This window comes from Cupressus sempervirens, chromosome 1, assembly GCF_028749045.1.
Source record: "Cupressus sempervirens isolate cs-2001-9-10 chromosome 1, ASM2874904v1, whole genome shotgun sequence".
In the NCBI taxonomy this organism is placed as follows: domain Eukaryota; kingdom Viridiplantae; phylum Streptophyta; class Pinopsida; order Cupressales; family Cupressaceae; genus Cupressus; species Cupressus sempervirens.
The window spans coordinates 889,247,955-889,266,865 of NC_143118.1; the positions used below are offsets into that span (position 1 = coordinate 889,247,955).

An 18,911-nucleotide genomic window follows, 5' to 3' on the forward strand; every position below is an offset into this window, starting at 1 on the left:
TAATTTGCCAAAAGGCATTCGGAATAAACGTATATTAAATGGACATTGGACTTTTCATTATTCTTTCATATAGATGTTGTAATTGATGGACTTAATTTTAGATTAAATTTAAATGTGATTCAACATCATGGGATCATTAAGGAATGTAACCTATTATGTATGTTTTTGCTTCCGCTACTATGTGTTTTATGTGTATGTTATACTTTCTTATATATAAAAAAAAATGCTATCAAACTTAGTCAAACTTTTGGTTATTTCTTTTGGATCCCTTGGCCGGGCATTACACTTATTCCTAGGTATTTTCCACATCCTAAGAGGTGATTAAAACCTTGTCAAATCAGGAGCCAACAAACCCCAAATTTTACTTAAATATTAATTTTATGTCTTAATGAAATAAAATATGGTGTATTCTTCACACACTGTTAGTTTATATCTAATAACACATGAGAATGAAGTGCCAATGAATATATAAAATCAAAATAAGACATCTAAATAAATTAAAATTTACAATAATAAATCTAAAAATTTGTTTCAAAGATAAAATTTAACTTACAATTAAAGGAATGAAGGATATATAGAAATATACATGCCAACCTGCATTTAAATGAAAATTTTTAGATTAGCCTTAAATTTGAATTTATATGAAAATATGAATAGACTTAGAATTTTTTTAATGATTATAAACTATATAGTTTATTTTTAAAAATTTAAATTGTAAAATAAAATTCATAAATAGTATTTTTTAAATAAATTTATTACTTAAAAATATTTAATAAATATCAAATTTATTATACAAAGATCACTTTCATTAATCATCATACTAATAATATTTTTATCTATTTTCAGTTTAAAATGAATCATCTTTTCATAAATGAGAAATCATAATTATATGAAATTATATAATAAGTAATATCCTCACTTTTTATTAAAGTTTCCAAAACAAACATTACAACTAAAATTTTACAAATTTCTCATAGAAAAGTTAAGACATATGTACTAATGTGTGAGTTTTTATAAAATATTTATTAAAAAATTAGATAAGTTATGATTGATATGTATGAAGGTATTCTTATTGAAGTTATTTTATTATTATAAATGACACACCTAGAAAACAAAAATGAGGGATCTATATGTTTATCTTTGTCAACATTCATTTATGTGTATGTACATTATTTATAATAAGAAAAATATGGCACCGCCTTTTCAAGTATAAATCCAATGAAATTATGAATAAGTTTCCAATTTGAACCAAAAAATCATACAAAAGGAAAGGCTAGATTATCAATTCCTATGCTGGGAATGCAAATAAACCTTCACGAGGGAGAATGTGACATTTAATGAGAAATGTCAATTGAATTGAGATGATATATAATGTATAAATACTTTCTTATAGAGGCTAGAGCTAGAGATACAAGAGAACATGGTCCAATGTTACATGTCTTAATGGTATGGAAGGGTAAGTAGGGAGTATGTGGAACTCAACCACATACACAAAATACTAGATGCACGTAAATACAAAAATATTATACTTTATGTTACACTTAGAAGGAGGATATGATGCCTAAGATAAACTTGTGAGTAAATAAAAACTTATTCGAAGAATTTTTTTTTAATATATATAATTTCTTAGAAATAATATGCATAAAAGCTTCATCCATGGAAGGCGGTTGATTTCATCAAAGTATTTCTATGTGATTAAGACAATGCTCTATTGATTTAGTTTTTATGAATATTATATTTTAATGGATTTATCTTTCTTATGCATAAGTTGGAATGGTAAATTCTATAATATTAACTTCTGGTCCATCTTAAAATATTTAGAAATTATCAAAATCAATATTCTAATTCACATCATTCAATGTCACTGGGGTTTTAAATAGCTAATTTTAGAACTAAGTGTAGTGATAAAAATACGAGAATCCAAATAAGTTAGAGAATATGTAAAATTGAATTACGAGATATTAATATCAATAAAATTCAAATGGTAGTTTTCTAAAAGTAACTATTGCTAAATAATTTTAATATAAATAGACAATATTTTTAATACATTTTAAATTTAATCAATATGATACATTTTGAAACTATTTAGTTCTATTAAGATGTATAAGAACTACCATGTACATGGAAGTGTTTTTCACGAGCATAATAACTTGATGGAATGGTCACCACCAAATTAAATTAATCTTATTGAAAAATCTCATTAGGATTGCTATAATATAAGCTATTATTTAACTAATATATTCATTGACCATTTTAATAAAATTCAAAATTTATACTACATAAATGTATTAATTTGGTGGGATTCTCTAAAATAATATGCAATTTTAACTCGTTTCTCTAGATAATTTAAAAACTAAGTAGTCCTCTAAAATTTAGGCCTCAAAAAATCTTTGTAGCTATATCTTTGATTAAAAAGCAACAAAATAAGGGTGTTGTCCTTACAAAAAAATCCCAAACTATTGGACTACTACTAGAGGTACTTTAAACATTACATCAACAACCTCAAAATAATAATTCCCTAGAAGTTTGCAATAAACTAGTAGGAGAGATAGATGATAATCACCAACAAGAACAAAAAATCAATCCTAGTAGTAGTAGTAGTAGATCTTTGTAATTGGTTGTGATGTCCTCACTAGGCCACACCAAGACTTTTTGAAAACCCTTGCTCAATATTTTTTAAGGACATCAAAGAGTTCATTGTCCCTAACCATACCAAATGTGGTCAATAAATACATAGCACACCAACTAAAGTGTGCAACATTTTTCATACCCTTTTTTATTTTAGAATATTGGTCCCAAAGGAGATTCACCTCCTCCTTGAAGGACACCACTTATTCGTCTAGTTTTAGACAACCTTTGCATGCTTTAGTAGTAGACTAGGTACAATATATATCGCTTCTCCTTTTGTACCCACATCTTGATAACTATATGAGATGTGAGTAGTTGGGTCCTTGTTTGGCTCATTATTAGAGGTCCAAGGATGCCAATCATGCATTCCAACTTTGAGAAATTTTAAAACCTCCTTTGATCTTCATCTCTCTTATTGTTTTCCACCTTGTTCTTGGGAATTTTATTTTCATTGGTATCCCCATGATCTACTAAAATGTTAGTTAGCTCACTTTTAATCTCTAAATTATTACCTTCCTCCAAGAGTTCATCATCTGGGGTAACTTCATTTTTATCTTATAGAAAAATATGATAATAAGACAATCTATTAATCCCTTCTTCACTTGATCTCTCTTTTCACAACTATCTTTGTCCCTTCTACAATGCTCTATGGTTGGTTCCTCTTCCTCTAACCTAGAAGTTTGAAAACAAAATTGGGATCCATTTCATATTGGCCAATGAGATTTAAAATAATAGGTTTAAGGTTTTCTCTCTTCCTCTTATCATACTCAATAAGATTATTAGGTGGACTAAGCTTAAAATGGGCTTCCCCACTAATACGATTGCTAAAATATTGATTATTGTCATGTATACTTAGATAAGACTTCCAAAAACTATTAAATCAAACCAATTTCTATTGGCATCAGTGTTTAACTTCTTCAAATTAGTCTTGTAAAAATAAAAGTTATATGAAGTCGTTTACCTGGCCAAATAATTTTTTAAGCCCATTAGAATTATTGTTTTATTTTTCTTTCCTCCCATATGAGATTTTAAATACTAGAAGGAATATTTTTAATTATTCACCAACATTTAAGATCTTTAATTTCTAGTGCCAAAATAGCCATAATAGTGACCACCTTATTTCCATCCCTATATGACCACTCAATTTTAAAAAGATCCAGTCCTAGGAGTTTCTATATATCTCCAATTATCCATATACAAACTAACTAGCTTTGACAAGACCTTTAATCAGACTAGTTCAATCAATTTTGAGCTTCCTTCAATTTTCAAAACTTTCACATCAATAGAAAGGGATAATTTTATTCCCCATAAGAGGGCCATCTCTTTATCCTAGTTTTTCATGTACCCATTCAAGTTTCTAGTAAATCCTATGATATGTTTTCAAGGTTTAGATCTAATGACACCATATGCTATAACCCTTTCTCTTCTTTTAGATCTATCAAAGTTTAGTTTATTGCTATTTTAGGTTTACTATTTCCAATATATTCTTATTAATTTGTAGTACTTGGAATTATTTAATTTAGCATATGTAGTAGGTATATTCAAATTCCTATCTATCTTATCTTCAAAATAAGCTAGGGGGAGGGATGGTAATTTCTAGGTAGTAATGTACATGTTCTCCCTGATAATTTTTTAGAAGGTTTGAAAGATTTCCTCCACCTAGTTCTCCATATCTCCAAAGATTTTGTCATTTATTTCCTTCCACAAGCTTCACATTAGGTGAAGGGGTATCAATCCAAACCTTCATGTTTAGAGGGTTATGACTAGGTCCTCTCCACTAGTTAATTAATTGTTGGATACTTTTTCTTTTAACTCATATTATCTCCAACATCTTAAAAAAATCTATAACTCATGGGAAAAATATAATAAAATCATAATATGAGGAATACATTCTTCCTTATGTTTACAAAGAACACATCTTCTTTTGTAATTGAAAGCCCCTCTTAGTCAAATTTTCTCATGTTATGATTTTATTATGCTTTATAGACCATCATAAGAAATTAATTTCATGTATCGATTGTAGGGATTCCACACCTTCTTCCACAACTATGATGAATTCCATTTTGTAGTCAACACACTATAAGATGATTTCACTCTCTTTAGGAAATAAAAGAATCATGACTTTTAGTAACACCTCTTGTTTCTCTCAAGTTTGTGGATCAAATCAAGTTTGGACTGATGGAAAGGGGTAATTTCCTTCCAAGACTTAAAAGGTTATATATAATACATAACCAGATTAGCAAACTATAAATTTCAATATCCTATAGGCATTTGGAGTTTAAATTTACTAGTGAATGTGTCTCCCTATCCAAACATCCTCTTACAACCAAATGAATCATCCATCCCCAACTTTCCATTATAATCTAGTTTAGATAAGGTTACTACACTTTATAATATTATTCCATTTTAAAAATCCATTGGGATAATTAAGGATGGAAAGAATTTTTTTTTTTTTTTTTTTTCAAAATTAGGATATTTTTGCATTCACAATTTTACACCAATTATTTTTATGAAGCATTACTTTCCACCCTATTTTCTCCATAAGAGCTTTATTATAATTTTAAACTTTTTATGCCCAATTCTACATCTCTCTTAATTTTATGAATAATATCCTAGTTGAGTAAAATGCCTTTCTTTTCTTACCATCAAAACCTAGAGGAATTCTCATCATATTTTTTCTATTTTGTCAACCATATTGCCTGTTATTTTGAAACATGAAAGAAAATATATTAGTGTACCTTGTAAGGATGCTACAAGGAGTTTAAGATTACTTGCACTACTCACTAAATTTAGATTCTAACTAGACAAATTATTTTGTAATTATTTAAGGTTAGTGTTCAAAAAATTAGAGTTTTATATTTGAAAGAAATGGGAGCTTGAGTACATATCAGGAAGTATAATACTTTGACAACCTAGAATCACTTTGTTTTTCTTCTGTATATATTCCTTGGTATTGAAGAAATAAATATTGCTCTTCTCATATTTTATGTATTTTCCCAAGGCCTTTTTATAGTCATTAAGAAAGGCTCACCATACTTCTGCCATAGAATCCCTCCCAAATAAGATGGTATTATCAATAAATTATTGTAATACATTGGGGTAATAGTAGATGCAACCTTCAAACCTTATAGTTTACCTATATTCACAAGACAAAATATTACTCCCAAAAACTCACCTAGAATGATAAATAGATAAGGGGAGAGTGGTTCCCTTTTTTTCACAAAACTATTCTAGGGATTTTGTTAACAAAAATTCCCAAAATTTTATAAATAAAATCAAACCTTACTCTATCATAAACCTTATGCATGTCACTATTTAAAACTATCCTTGAGATTTGACCTCTATCCACAAAGTGGATGAACTCATGTGGTGAAAAAATGTAGATAATTTGACACTTTGGCACAAATTCTTTTTGATCGCATTTGATCATAGTATCAAGAAATAAATTGATTTTATTCACCAAGACTTTGGTTAACAAATTGTGAATTATGTTGCATAAGATTATAGGTCTAAAATCCTCAAATCCTTTTGGATCCTATATTTTTGGAATCAAATAAATATACATTTAAATTGGTGGGTTGGGGGGAGGGAGGTGGGGTTAATCAATATTCTACAAACTTTTTCCCAAAACTAGATATTGTTAATTAATTTAAAACATGCATATGAAAGTAAACTAACAATGTTGAATAGTAAAAATAACCATACATAAAGATAACTCATGACACCATTTTTTTAAAACTAGGGAAACCCTAGCCAAGGGAAAACTCCAGTGGGGATGGTATCCACAAAATGATCCACAAAACAAAAGTATCCGATTAAGGATGTTGACCATATTAGGATTCTATTACATACATATAATGTCTTGATGCTTGTTAGAGGACTAGGCCCTGTTGATAGCCTCAACCTTGTTAGGAGTTATTATGTACAATTACAAAAAATGTATGCAAGATGAGCCCACCACCCAAACATGAAATATACAATGTATTTCTTTGATACAAAAGAGATATATACAAAAACCTCTTTACAAAGCTGATATCTTCAATATTTGATTTTTCTTTTGTTTCTCTTCACATACCTCTGATCATACATTAGAATTTGCATCACATATAGTTTTTATATCATACATATGGCTTTTACATAAGTTTGCATATCTCTTACAACTTTCTTCACAACTTCACATATTGCTATATTTCCTTTATACCTTTACAATCTACAAAACTATCCAGTCGACCTTCAAGTTTTCACATGCTTGGAAAAATACAAAATTAATTCTTGTGCTCTTAGGGTTAACATATAGAATGTTGTCCCTAATTAGTCAAGTAATTATTTTGTAAACAAAATAATTCCTTAACTCATAATTACCCATTTACCGTTATGCTCTATTCAGCTTGTATACTATCGTAACTAGTAAAACTGTCATTACTCCTTCCATATTGTCTATACTACCTTGTGCATTTACATATATCATCTTGATACTCTATACTATCCATACCTAGAAACACATGTGCCAATATTATCTCTATCATCTATACACATCAAAAATCTCTTTGTTCTGCTAAATAACAAACTTGTACCTAATTGTGGAATCTTCATCTGCACATAGTATCTTCTTTACACAAAGTATATGTTGCCATAAATGAAAACATTAGCACTATTCTAACTTATCCTACTTAGCCAAATTTTCCAACAATCTCCCCCTTTGGCATTGATGACAACATATGGGAAAATTGGCAAAGTCCCAAAATGTTGTTAAATTTTTTTTACAAAAACTTAGCCTTTGCAAAATTTTATAAAATTTCAAAACTTGTGGACCATTACATTTCTAACAATCTTTCATTATATCTCCTATTAGAATAATTTTCATAAATCCATCTCCCCTTTGTATGTATATCATACTCTTATTCAACTATTCTGTTACTCCCCCTTGCATTATACTTTATATAATTTTCCTATATTACCCCCCCCTTGACATCAATGAAAAAGGTGTCAAAATCTATATATAATAAAAATTGTAGATCTTTACCTCTACATTCAGGTTGATAGGAATGAAATACCGTCATCAAAACTTGCCTTCAAATTCTTCAAGGTCTTCTCCCATGTGTCTTTAACTACCTCTAAGATACTGAGTAGAGTGCACAACCCATAGGATGTTATTTCCACTACATTCAAATATGAATAAAAAAACTTATCATAAGATGTCCTTGCTTTAAGACATTCTTCCAATTACTGCTCAAATGTGCTAATCTTCAAGGATAAGTGTTCTCTTAGAAGTGAGAACCTCCTTGCTATTCTTACTCTGTTCATCTCTATAAGATTTATCTTATCATAAGTTTTCCTTATGTGAGCCTCGATATTTTTAATTTTTCTATCACGTTGCTAAAGGTGATCTACCAATGCTTGTAGATCTTCATATTTTTTCTTCAGCTCATCATCTGTATCCATCATGAACTTGAATGACACTATGCACTTGGCATACAATGCCTTTCCTTCTTGTTCACACCTTCTCAACTCTTTGATACAAGCATCAAGAGCTCCTAGATCATTCTTGACATTCTGACATAGAGTGTCAAACAACTAAGCATCATGTCTTGTTTAAGCTTGTACTATTGTTATATAAGACAAGCTAGTCAACATCAAAAGCTTGAATCACAACCTTTGCTCTATACTTTGTATCTGGATCTGTCATCCTTACTGTAAGGGTGCTTTGTAACTTGTTTGTCACATCCATTAGAGATTTTTGTATGCTCTTTACCTTTTTGTTCTTCTCAATGATTTTTCTCAAAGATGAGATCATCTTAGTTTGAACATCATCATTTGATTTGGTCAAACTTGCAAGAGTTAGGGGTAGACTAGATGAGCTAGGTAAACTGACCTTCTTCTCTTATTCCTCCTTTTTCTTCTTCTCCTCTTCCTCTTCTTTCCTCTTCTTCTCTTCCTCTTGTTTCTTCTTCTTCTCTTCCTCTGCTTTCCTCTTCTTCTCTTCTTCTTCTTTCTTCTTCTTCTTCCTTTTTCTTCTTTGCATCTTCTTTATTCTTTTTCTCCTCATCCCCTTTTCTCTTCCTTTCTTCTTCCTTCTTTGTTTTCTCCTCTTCTTCTTTTGTTTTTCTCCTATTTTCTTTTCTTTTCTTTTCTTCCTCCTAATTTCTCTCTTTTTCTCTTTTTAATTTTCTCTTCTTCTTATTTCTCTTTCTATTCTTCTTCATCTACTTCCTATTTAGAGTTGCTATTATTGGACACATTTCCAACAATGTTAGTAATCCTTAGCTATATCAACTATCAATTTAGTTCTGTCAATTTGCATTGAGTCCTTTCCTATAGTAACTTGAATTATTGTTGCTACCTTATTTATATTTTCCATAATTTTCACAATAACCATTTTTTTGTCTCTCCATTGACTTCCTGATAATTACCTCCTATTATCAGTATGGATGTTGTCTTGTTCCTAAAATAGGGTTCAAGACTCTTCACTAGGTTGGCTAGGTGTTCATCACTATCAATTTGACATAGTTTTCTTATATGATATTCTCTTATGCCTTTGTCTTCATCAACCACTCTTTTTCTTCCATTCAATAGTCTTTCATAGAGATCCTTGGGTATCTCATTCTTAACATCTTCAAACTTCTTACTAGACAATATCATGTGTCTAATAATAGCTTTTTCTAGCTCCAATCTATCAATTGCTATATATAAGTGATAATACTTATTTAACTGGGAAAAATTACCTTATTTAATGATTGCATTGTTCAACTTTTCAATCTTAGGATTCCATGCCTTCCTTCTTGAGCTAGGAACTTTAGGTTTCTTCTCTGCTATCTTTTTTGGCTCTATCTGACCTCACATCTTCTTCATTAATATAGTTGGCATAATTTCCTTATGCCTCTTTTCTAGTCCAGTTGCCATGGCTTTCATTATCTTCTATGTAGGGGATTCAAGTGATTCTTTCTTTCCCTTAGCTAGTCTTACTAAGGTGCAATTGGTGCATATGGTACAATTGGTGATATAATAGCTAATGCTACCACTATCACTCCTTCAGATGGTACTGTAGATGCCAAGGGTGGAAAATATATCATCCCTTGTTGACTACTCTATCTCATTCATGTCATGGTTTGTCTCACAATACTTTCTTCTTTTGTTGTCATTCTAGCTTGTTGAATAGTTCTTTTCATGACAGTCTCAACTTTTGTCTTAGTTGTCTTCTCTAGCTGTGCTTCACTAGCTAATTGAATCAACTCTTCATTAGTTCCAATTCTATCAAATTCCTCATCCTTGTTAGATTTAAGGATTATATCCGCATACCCTTTAATTTCTCCCTTAGTGATTTCATAGACCAATGGATAAAACATATAACATTCTAGGTACAACTACTTTAATGCTTGAGAAATTTGTATCCACCATAAACAAATAACATCCTTATACTTCTCTGTCATGGAGGGTGGGGTCCTAAATCTTTCCCTCATCTCATTTTGATGTGTCTTCACAATCAAATAAATGCTATTATTGACTTTCTTAATAAGGTGTCTATTATATATCTCTAAGATCTTTTCCATAGTGCATTTTTCACTGCTCATTAGTGCTAAAGCTTGCATAAATGGAAATCTCTTGATCAGATGGAAAAGCATGTGTAATTAAGGACTCAAATCTAAACTGGTTATTTTTTATTTTCTTTATTCTTTCCAAATTTTCTATTAGTTGCGATCTAAAGAATTCACATAGATTGACCTTTTCTCTATCAATGCAAATCTTGTAAGCTACTTGTATAAATCTTGCTACCATATCATCCTCTCTAGAGCTATAACATATACTTACTACAATAATTTTTCTTAAGAATCTAACATCATCTTTCTTAATTTTGCTAATGACTATTCCTGTACCACTATAAGCATATTTAGTGTTATCAAGTACTAGCTTCTTAACATTCTTTTCATTTACTGGTATATTGTCTTCATTGCATAATCCAATAAGTTCATGAATAAGGTTAGATGATATTTCAATCAAATTATCTCCTAACCAAAATTTTCCGTCATGGATTCTTCTCAATATCACTTTAGTCCATTCCTTATTATTAAACTCATAGCAAAACACAAACTTAACTAGGTCAATTTCCTTTAGGTATTCAAATCCTTGTTGGAAACTCATGTCCTAGTTGTGAACATGGCTGAATTCCTCATAAATGTGTTCTTCTTCTATAATTTCAATTTTGTTTTCCAGATAACTACTCACATCCTCTAAGTGAATAAAATTCTTAGGCATTTTTGACAACACAATGCTAGGATCATCAATTAATTGTTTTATAGGGTTTATCTTCATCTTAGGTCTTGCTACCTCTTCAACATTGTGAATCAACAACTTATCCATTTCAATACTTAATTTCTTAACAAAATTTATTGATCAAGTCCTTTCTTAAGAGTGAAATATCTTACTTTGATGAATAAATTAAGGCTTTTTGATCTTCACATTACAAATTTTCTTGAATTAGCTTCTAGATCACCTTTACTTTGCATTTTACCACTCCTTAACTCTTCACATGATCAAATGGTACATAGGATATATTTCACATCCTTTAAATTTCACCAAAATAATCTCTACATTTATTGCACAAGTATGCAATTTGTAAAATGTTGTTTCAAGTTACCAGTAAGCTTTTTTTTCATTTGCACACACATGTGAGATCTTCAAATGGCATGCACTCTTAACCATAGCTTCCTCTTGTCTTGTTCCACCTCATATTAACTTTTCAACTCTTAAATTGTTCTCTAACCTTAGTTTTACCTTTCTAGTAATAGATCTTCAAATAAAAATGCTTAATTCAAATAGGATGAATCACATACAATAGCTAACTTCAATCTTTCATCAGGTGCATCAAAATACTATTCTTCCAATACCATTTGTGAACTTGATGGATCTTTTGCTATGACAAATACCTTTTTGAATTCTTCCACATGTTCTTTCAATTCATCTTTCTAACTGTTATTGTTGTTATCATTTCTTTTGAAATTTCTATTATTGCTGCTTCTAAAATTTGGTTTCTAGTTGATGTTCGTCATGTCTATTCTACAAACTCTTTCTATATGTCCAAAATTGTTGCATAGCTAACATAATGGTGTATTTCTTCTCTGATTAGGTTCATATTGATGATCAGTGATCGGATTACTATGAATGATGGATAGCTGTTGATGGAGATGAATGTGTTCCTACTGAACACTAGGACTGCTGTCGATTGGGGACTATGTTTTTTGCAAGCCATAGACCAATCTCTTGTTCCTCCTTGTGGATTTGGCTTATGTCTGCTGCATGCACAAGGTCTTTTGGCACCGTGTGGTGTATTAAGGAGCAAGAGGGTCTAGTTTTATGGTGGAGGGTGCAAGCTTTATGTGTTTTATTTTGTTTGCAATATTATTGGTTGGGTTTGGTCTGGGATCGGAGACCATGGGTTTCCTATCCCAATTTTTATTAGTGGGATTGTTGAGCTTGCCCCATGGTGGATTAAGGTGTAGGGTTATTCTAGATTGACTCTGAGGATATGGAGATGGCTGACCTATTATCTTTAGCACATGCTAAGGGTGGAAATCAGATGAGTAAGCCTATAATGGGAGATGGGGGTTCATCCTCAAATGGGATGCCTCGAATTAAAAAAGTAAATGGATGCTTAGAAAGATCTGAGGACCGACCTATTCTAGTTATTCAACTTGAGCAGATTTCAAAGGATATTGAATACTAGAAAAATCATGCCCTTATATACAAATTTTTGGGCCTTCATCTCTCCTTACCTATGCTAGATTCCTGGGCTTGTCAGGTTCGGAACCCCAAAGGTGATATGGAGATCATTTTGGCAATGAATAATTAATTTTTGGTTATCTTCTCTTGCATGGCAGATAGGAATAGGGCATTTGAAGGAGGCCCTTACTTTTTTAACCAAGTAGGGCTTTTCATCAAACCTTGACACATGGGCTTCAATTCTGTTGAAGAGATTCCATCACGGGTCCCTGTGTGGTTTCATTTGTTGAGGCTTCCACTGGAGTTTTGGAGGGATGATATTCTTCATTAAATCTCACTACTTTTTGGAAAACTTGTGGGAGTAGCTACACAAACTCAAGATCATAAGGTAATTTCTTATGCTTGTATTTGTGTTGAGGTTGATTTAACTAATCCATTACTAGATTCTATGGAAATATGCTTGGGATACTTTTCCTGGATCCAATAGCTGGACTATGAGACTCTCCCTTTTAGATGTCAAATTTTCCATGAATATAGCCACTTGATTTGCAAATGCCCTAGATTCAAGCTTGCTACTTTGGATGCTTTTGGACCTCCTAAGGGGGACAAGGGGAAGGCTCCTACATCTACTAGACCTATGGATAATGAGGGCTTTACACAGGTTAAAACTCAAAACAAAGGCAAGGGTAAGAAGAGAACCTGGAAGGAGAGACACAATGATGGTACTTTTAATAGATTTGATGTTCTTAAAGACCTTATGTAGGAGGAAGGGAGTCCAGTTGAGCTTTCTTCTAGGGATAAAGGTTTGCATGAAGTTTAGGAAGAAGAGGCAAAGGGGGAGGATTAGTTACTACTGCCAGAGGATCCTTAGAGTTTACAGATTGATATGGATCTTCCTCCTCAAGTTCATGATACCAGGGAGCCCCAGGGATCACAGGTTTTGATGAGTTCAATTGTGGTGGTTCAAGATCCCCGTACTCCTAAGGGGACCTTAGATTTGGCCAAGGGTGGCAAAGCCCATCCTACTCTAGGTTTACAGTAGAAATCCTTTAAAAAGGGGTCTTTGGAGAAACCGTCAAGGAGTGGCAGAAAGACTGATCAAGAGAGGGTCAAGCTTATGGGGGATAATTTGGTTGAGTCTGGGTCTGTGAAACCCATTGATTCCCATTTTTCCCAGCCCCATAAATGATTTTTTTATCATGGAATGTATGGGTGTTGAAAAACATCCCTAGATAAAAAGTTATTCGTAGATTAATTGATTCCCAGTTACTTGATGTGGTTTTTATTTAGGAGACTAAGCTTACAATGGATGGTTTTGCCAGTTGTGCTTCACATATCTGGCCCCAAAGAAATTGGTAGAGGGTGGGAGCTTAGAACAATTAAGGAGGGGTTTCTTGCTTTTGGAACCCAAGAAGAGTTCTTCCTTTATGGTGGATTTCTAGTCGATCCTCTATCTCTTTGGTTGCATCATGTTTAGTAACTAGGGAAAGGTGCCTTCTATCTAATATTTATGCTCCTATTGATATTTCAAGAAAGTCAAATCTTTGGGCTCATATTAGCTACATTCAAGCCCTAGAAACTTTTCCCCATGGATCTTGGCTGGTGATTTTAACTCTGTTACCAATTTAGATGAAAAATGTGGAGGTGTTTCTAGGCTGGACCCCTTTGGAAATCTTTTTAGGGATATGATAGACTCCTTGAATCTCATTGATGTGAAGCCAACTAATGGTGTTTTTACATTGAATAATAGGAGGTGCAGTGCTGAGGCTATCTCAGAAAGGTTGGATAGATTTTTGGTTTCCTGTTATTGAATGAACAACAGGTTGATCACTAATTCAAAAATTCTTGATTGAAGAGGCTCTGATCATTGGCCTTTCAAGCTCTCGATTACTACTTATGGAGTCACCAAGAACCCCTCTTTTAAATTTTAGTTAATGTGGTTAGGAGATCAGTCCTTGCAAGATCTTATTTTGGATTGGTGGTATGAGGGGATGCCTAGCCATGGGACAATGATGTTTACTTTCTATAAGAGGCTTCAACATGTTAAGTACAGGCTTAAGAAGTGGAATAAAAAATGTTTTGGGAACCTATAGGCTCAAATGATAGGTACTCAGGCTAAGTTAGACAACATCACTTGGTTGATTCAAGATCAAGTGAGGACCTTTTTTCTAAGTAAAGCAGAGTCCTTGGCTCTTAAAGGCTTAGAAGAGTGGGAGCTTCAGGAGGAGATCTTTTGGAAGCAAAAATATTGTATTGATTGGCTTCAAGAGGGAGACAGGAACACTGCTTTTTTTCATAACTTAGTCAAGGCTCAGAGATAGGGGAATTTTTTATTCTCCTTGATCACACCTAAAGGGATTCATCTTGTGTTGAATGTTGATATTTCCAAGGTAGAAGTCAACTAGTTTTCAAATCTCTTTTCTAAGGAGGATCTTGATGCTAACTCTGAGGAGAGGGTAATCTTGGACTACATTCCTCACCTGGTCTCTACAGAGATGAATGAGGCACTTTTACGTCCTATTCTATTATCTGAAGTGGAGAAAGTAGTGTTTAACATGAAAAAGGGTAAGGCTCCTGGCCTTGATGGATTTCTGATTGAGTTCTTTCAAGAATTCTGGGAAATAATTAAGTTAGATCTCCTTGAGGTGGTACAAGAATCCCATAGGAATAAGTAGATGCTTAAGTCCATGAATTCTACTATTTTGGCTCTCATACCTAAGTGGGAGGGGGCTAATCAGTTGGCTCATTTTAGACCTATTGCACTTTGTAATGTTGTCTATAAAATCATCACCAAGCTAATTGCAAAGAGATTTAAGCCACTCCTCAACACTCTGATCTCCCCAGAGTAGGGGGGTTTTGTTGAGGGAAGACAAATTCTGGATGGTGTTATGGTTGCAATGGAAGCAATTCATTCTATGGCTAATTCAAAGGATATGGCTATGTTCATGAAGCTTGACATGGCTAAAGCTTATGATCGGGTGAGCTGGGAATTCTTACAGAAAGTTCTCTTGGTGTTTGGCTTTGCTGAGGAATGGGTTAATTGGGCTTTGAGTTGTGTGACCTCCTCTTCCCTTTCTATTATTATAAATGGGGAGCCATTAGATTTGTTTAGTGCTTCTCAAGGACTTTAGCAAGGGGATCCTTTATCTCCTTATTTATTCATTATCATGGTAGAGGGTCTTGGAAGATTTATTAAATCTCAAGTAGGGTGGGGCCTTATTCAAGGTTGGAGTTGGAATGTTTCTCTTCCTTCCTATTCTCACCTTCAGTTTGTGGATGATACAACATTGATGGGCATGGCCAGAGTTAGTGAAGCTATAAATTTTAGGAGAGCTTAGTCATTTATTTGAAGGCTTCAAGTCAGTGTATTAATGATGAAAAATCTTCCATTTTCTTCTTCAATACCCCTCAGCCTATTCAAAACATGATTGCTAGGATTCTTAGATTTCAAATTGGTTCTCTTCCCTGATTATACCTTGGAGTCCCTTTGGTTTTGGGATCTTAGTATTGGGTGTATTGGTAGGGGATTTTCGATAAATTCCAAAGTAAAGTCAATCATTGGACTCATAGGTGGCTTTCTTCTACTGACAGAGTGATTCTTCTTAAGACTGTGGTGCAGTCTCTTCCTATTAATAGGTGTTGTGTGCAAGTTCCCCCTTCCACCTTTGTAAGGGATTTTGATGCTCTTTCTCAGAAGTTTCTTTGGTCGGGTACCCTTTTCTCATCAAAATGGAGTTTAGTTAAGTGGGAGTGTGTTTGTAGGCAAAAGTATGCTAGGGGCTTGGGTCTTAGGTCTATGGCATTTGTTGTCATGGCTCTAGCTACTAAGCTATATTGGAGGTGGTGCAAAAGCTAGCACTCTGACTGGGCCAAGATTCTTACTCACAAGTATTTTGTTGGTGGTGATAGTTTAGATGTGCCGCGCCTTGGTTTGGTGGGTAAAGGTTCTTGTGTTTGGAATACGCTTAAGAAGGGTGCTCAACTGGTTAAGGAAGGCCTCTTTTGGATTTGTAATGGAGGGTTGGATTCTCTTTTTTGGTAGGATTCTTGGGATGGCCATCTACCTATGATCTCTAGCTTTCCCTAGCTCCAGCCCTTTGCCACATTTTCACTAATGCTAGCTAGTTTAAGGTGGATCATTTTTAAGACTGTCAAGCATTTGGGATAAGTGGAGGTGACTTGCTAGAAGGATTCTTAGGAGTGGCCTATTGGTGGCTTTGAGGAGGATCGTGCTCTTCTCGCTCATGCATTAGAGAATAGGTTTAGTAGCTCTCTTAAGGGGAGGGATGTTCTGGCTTGGGATCCTAGTTCAAAAGGCAATCTTTCTATGGCTCAAGGCTATGCTATTCTTGATAGGAAACTACATGGTACAACTAAAGTGCACTGGTGGAAGAAGGTTTGGAATAATTTTTCTTGGCCCAAATGCAACTTCTTCTTATGGTTGCTGGCCCAAAAGAAATGTCTTACATGGGAGAATCTTTGCAAAAGAGGCTTTTAGAAACTTTTTGTTTATTTATTATGTTCACATAATGAGGAATGTATCTCTCACTTATTTTTTCTCTGCCCCTTCTCAAAGGAAATATGGCATAGATGGTGGGAGGCTTGGAGTCATGGCCGTATTCATGCAAATTCTCTCATTGACTTTTGGGAAAGTTTGGGCAGACCTCCAGCGAAGACTTCTTTCTTGTAGAGTGCCTGGATGGTTGGGCCAATTTTTATTCTTTGGAACCTTTGGTTGGAGAGGAATCAGAAGATTTTTTGTGACTCAAAGTTAGATGGTTTGTAGTTATGGAGGAATATTCTTAGTAAGCTGCAGGAGACTATTTTTGCTAAGTGTGACATGTCTGAAAGTATAGATCCTGGGGAGCAGACTATTGTGAGGAATTTGAACCTAGATGGAAATAATCAGGGATGCACTCTTGGAAAATGGCCATGCCATGGAAAGAAACATGTTTGTAGGGATGGGCCCCTCCTCCAACTGGAATCTTGAAGATTAATACTGATGGGTCTTCTCAGGGTAATCCTGGCCATGCTGGTATTGGAGCTATAGGTAGAGGTAGTGATAGTGGTGCTATTTTTATATTGTCTACCTACAAGGGTCAACATTCTAATAATCTAATGGAGGCCCTTGCTATTAAGGTTTCTGTGGAGAGAGGATGCTCTTTAGGCCGGAAAAAGATCATATGCAAGTCTAATTTGCAGATTGTTGTTGATATGTTGAATAACTAGAGCTTGGAGAATGTTAATTGGAGACTAGCTTCTTTGGCTAGACAAATACTAAGCTTATGTAGGTCCTTGGACTCTGTCTCCTTTTGTCATATCCCTAGTGAATGGAATAGAGTTGTGGATTTTTTGGCGAAGTGGGCTTCAGAGAATGTGGATAGTTGGGATATTAATGGAAGGGATGAGTTACCTTGGGAATATCATGAGATTGTTGATCAACTACTTTTGGAAGATAGGAATATATAGTGTTGTTGTGGGCCTCTGGCCTTTGCTTTGTAATCTAGATTTGATTGAATAAATTTTTACCCCTTTTCAAAAAAAAAAAGGTTCATATTGATTAACTGGTGCTTTGCAATTTTCGGCAATGTGTCAAAAGTTGTTACTTTTGTAACACACAATGTTACTCCTTGTTCTATTAGATCTTTCTCCTCCATTAGATGTCTCTTCATTGGATCTTCTTCTTTCATTACCTATAGGGTTAGTACTTCTAAACATTATACTATTGCTATTATTACTATCAAATTTAGGTTTCTTACAATCAACTGCTTTGTGACCAAAACCATGACAACTATAACAATTAAAATTAGTAATAGTTTTGAATGACTTACCTATATAGTCTATTTCATATGAAAAAAATATTACATATAAAGTATCTACCTTTAAATTCATACCTTACCTCTCTAGGTGATTCAACTTGCTCTATTTCCTTTGTTTCATTATTTTCCTTAGGATGAATTACTTGCTCAACTTATTTTGGTGCATCTTTAGATTGAATTGATTCAATCTTATTTTGATCATATTTCTTATGTTATTGATTTTTTACAACTAGATCTAGTTCCTTTCTTGCTTCAGATTTCTTTGTTGACTTTTCTCCAATGAAATATCCAAGACTAGTCTTATCATAGGAAGGCCTATGAAAAAATAGTTGCTCATCAATTTTCTCACTACTAAAATACAACTTTTCTAGTTGTTTCTTAGCCTGGGTTAACTCTCCTTTCACAATAGTATTATATTTCTCAAGTTTTGCATGTTCCAACTTGATGAATTCAAGTTTTGATGTTACTTTTGTAAGATGGGATCTTAGATATGCATTCTCACATTTTAGATCTAACTCAACTTTTCTATCATCGTTCTCCAAACTTCATTTTAATTCAATGATAATCAAATCATATTTCAAAATCTCATTTTCTTTCTTCAATCTTGATTCTGCATGATCACTATCTTTTGTCTGATCTTTAGGTTCTATCATGGATTTGAGATGATCAATATTCTCTTTCAATTTCCCAATGTAGTCTTATGTATCTTCATATTTTTCTTGCAAGTTATCTCTTTCTTTAGTGAGAAGA

At 33.2% G+C, this 18,911-nt stretch overlaps 1 protein-coding gene across 2 annotated transcripts in view; it reads right to left on the minus strand.

Annotated features, from left to right (window-relative positions):
• The window catches only part of LOC149580707 (MLO-like protein 1), a 406,166-nt gene that overhangs the window by 28,803 nt on the left and 358,452 nt on the right, over positions 1–18,911 (minus strand). For both annotated transcript variants that reach the window (XM_089814525.1, XM_089814517.1), the window contains exon 10: positions 554–594. In XM_089814525.1, coding sequence (XP_089670651.1) covers positions 554–594 — 41 coding nt within the window. The remainder of the gene's footprint in view (positions 1–553; positions 595–18,911) is intronic.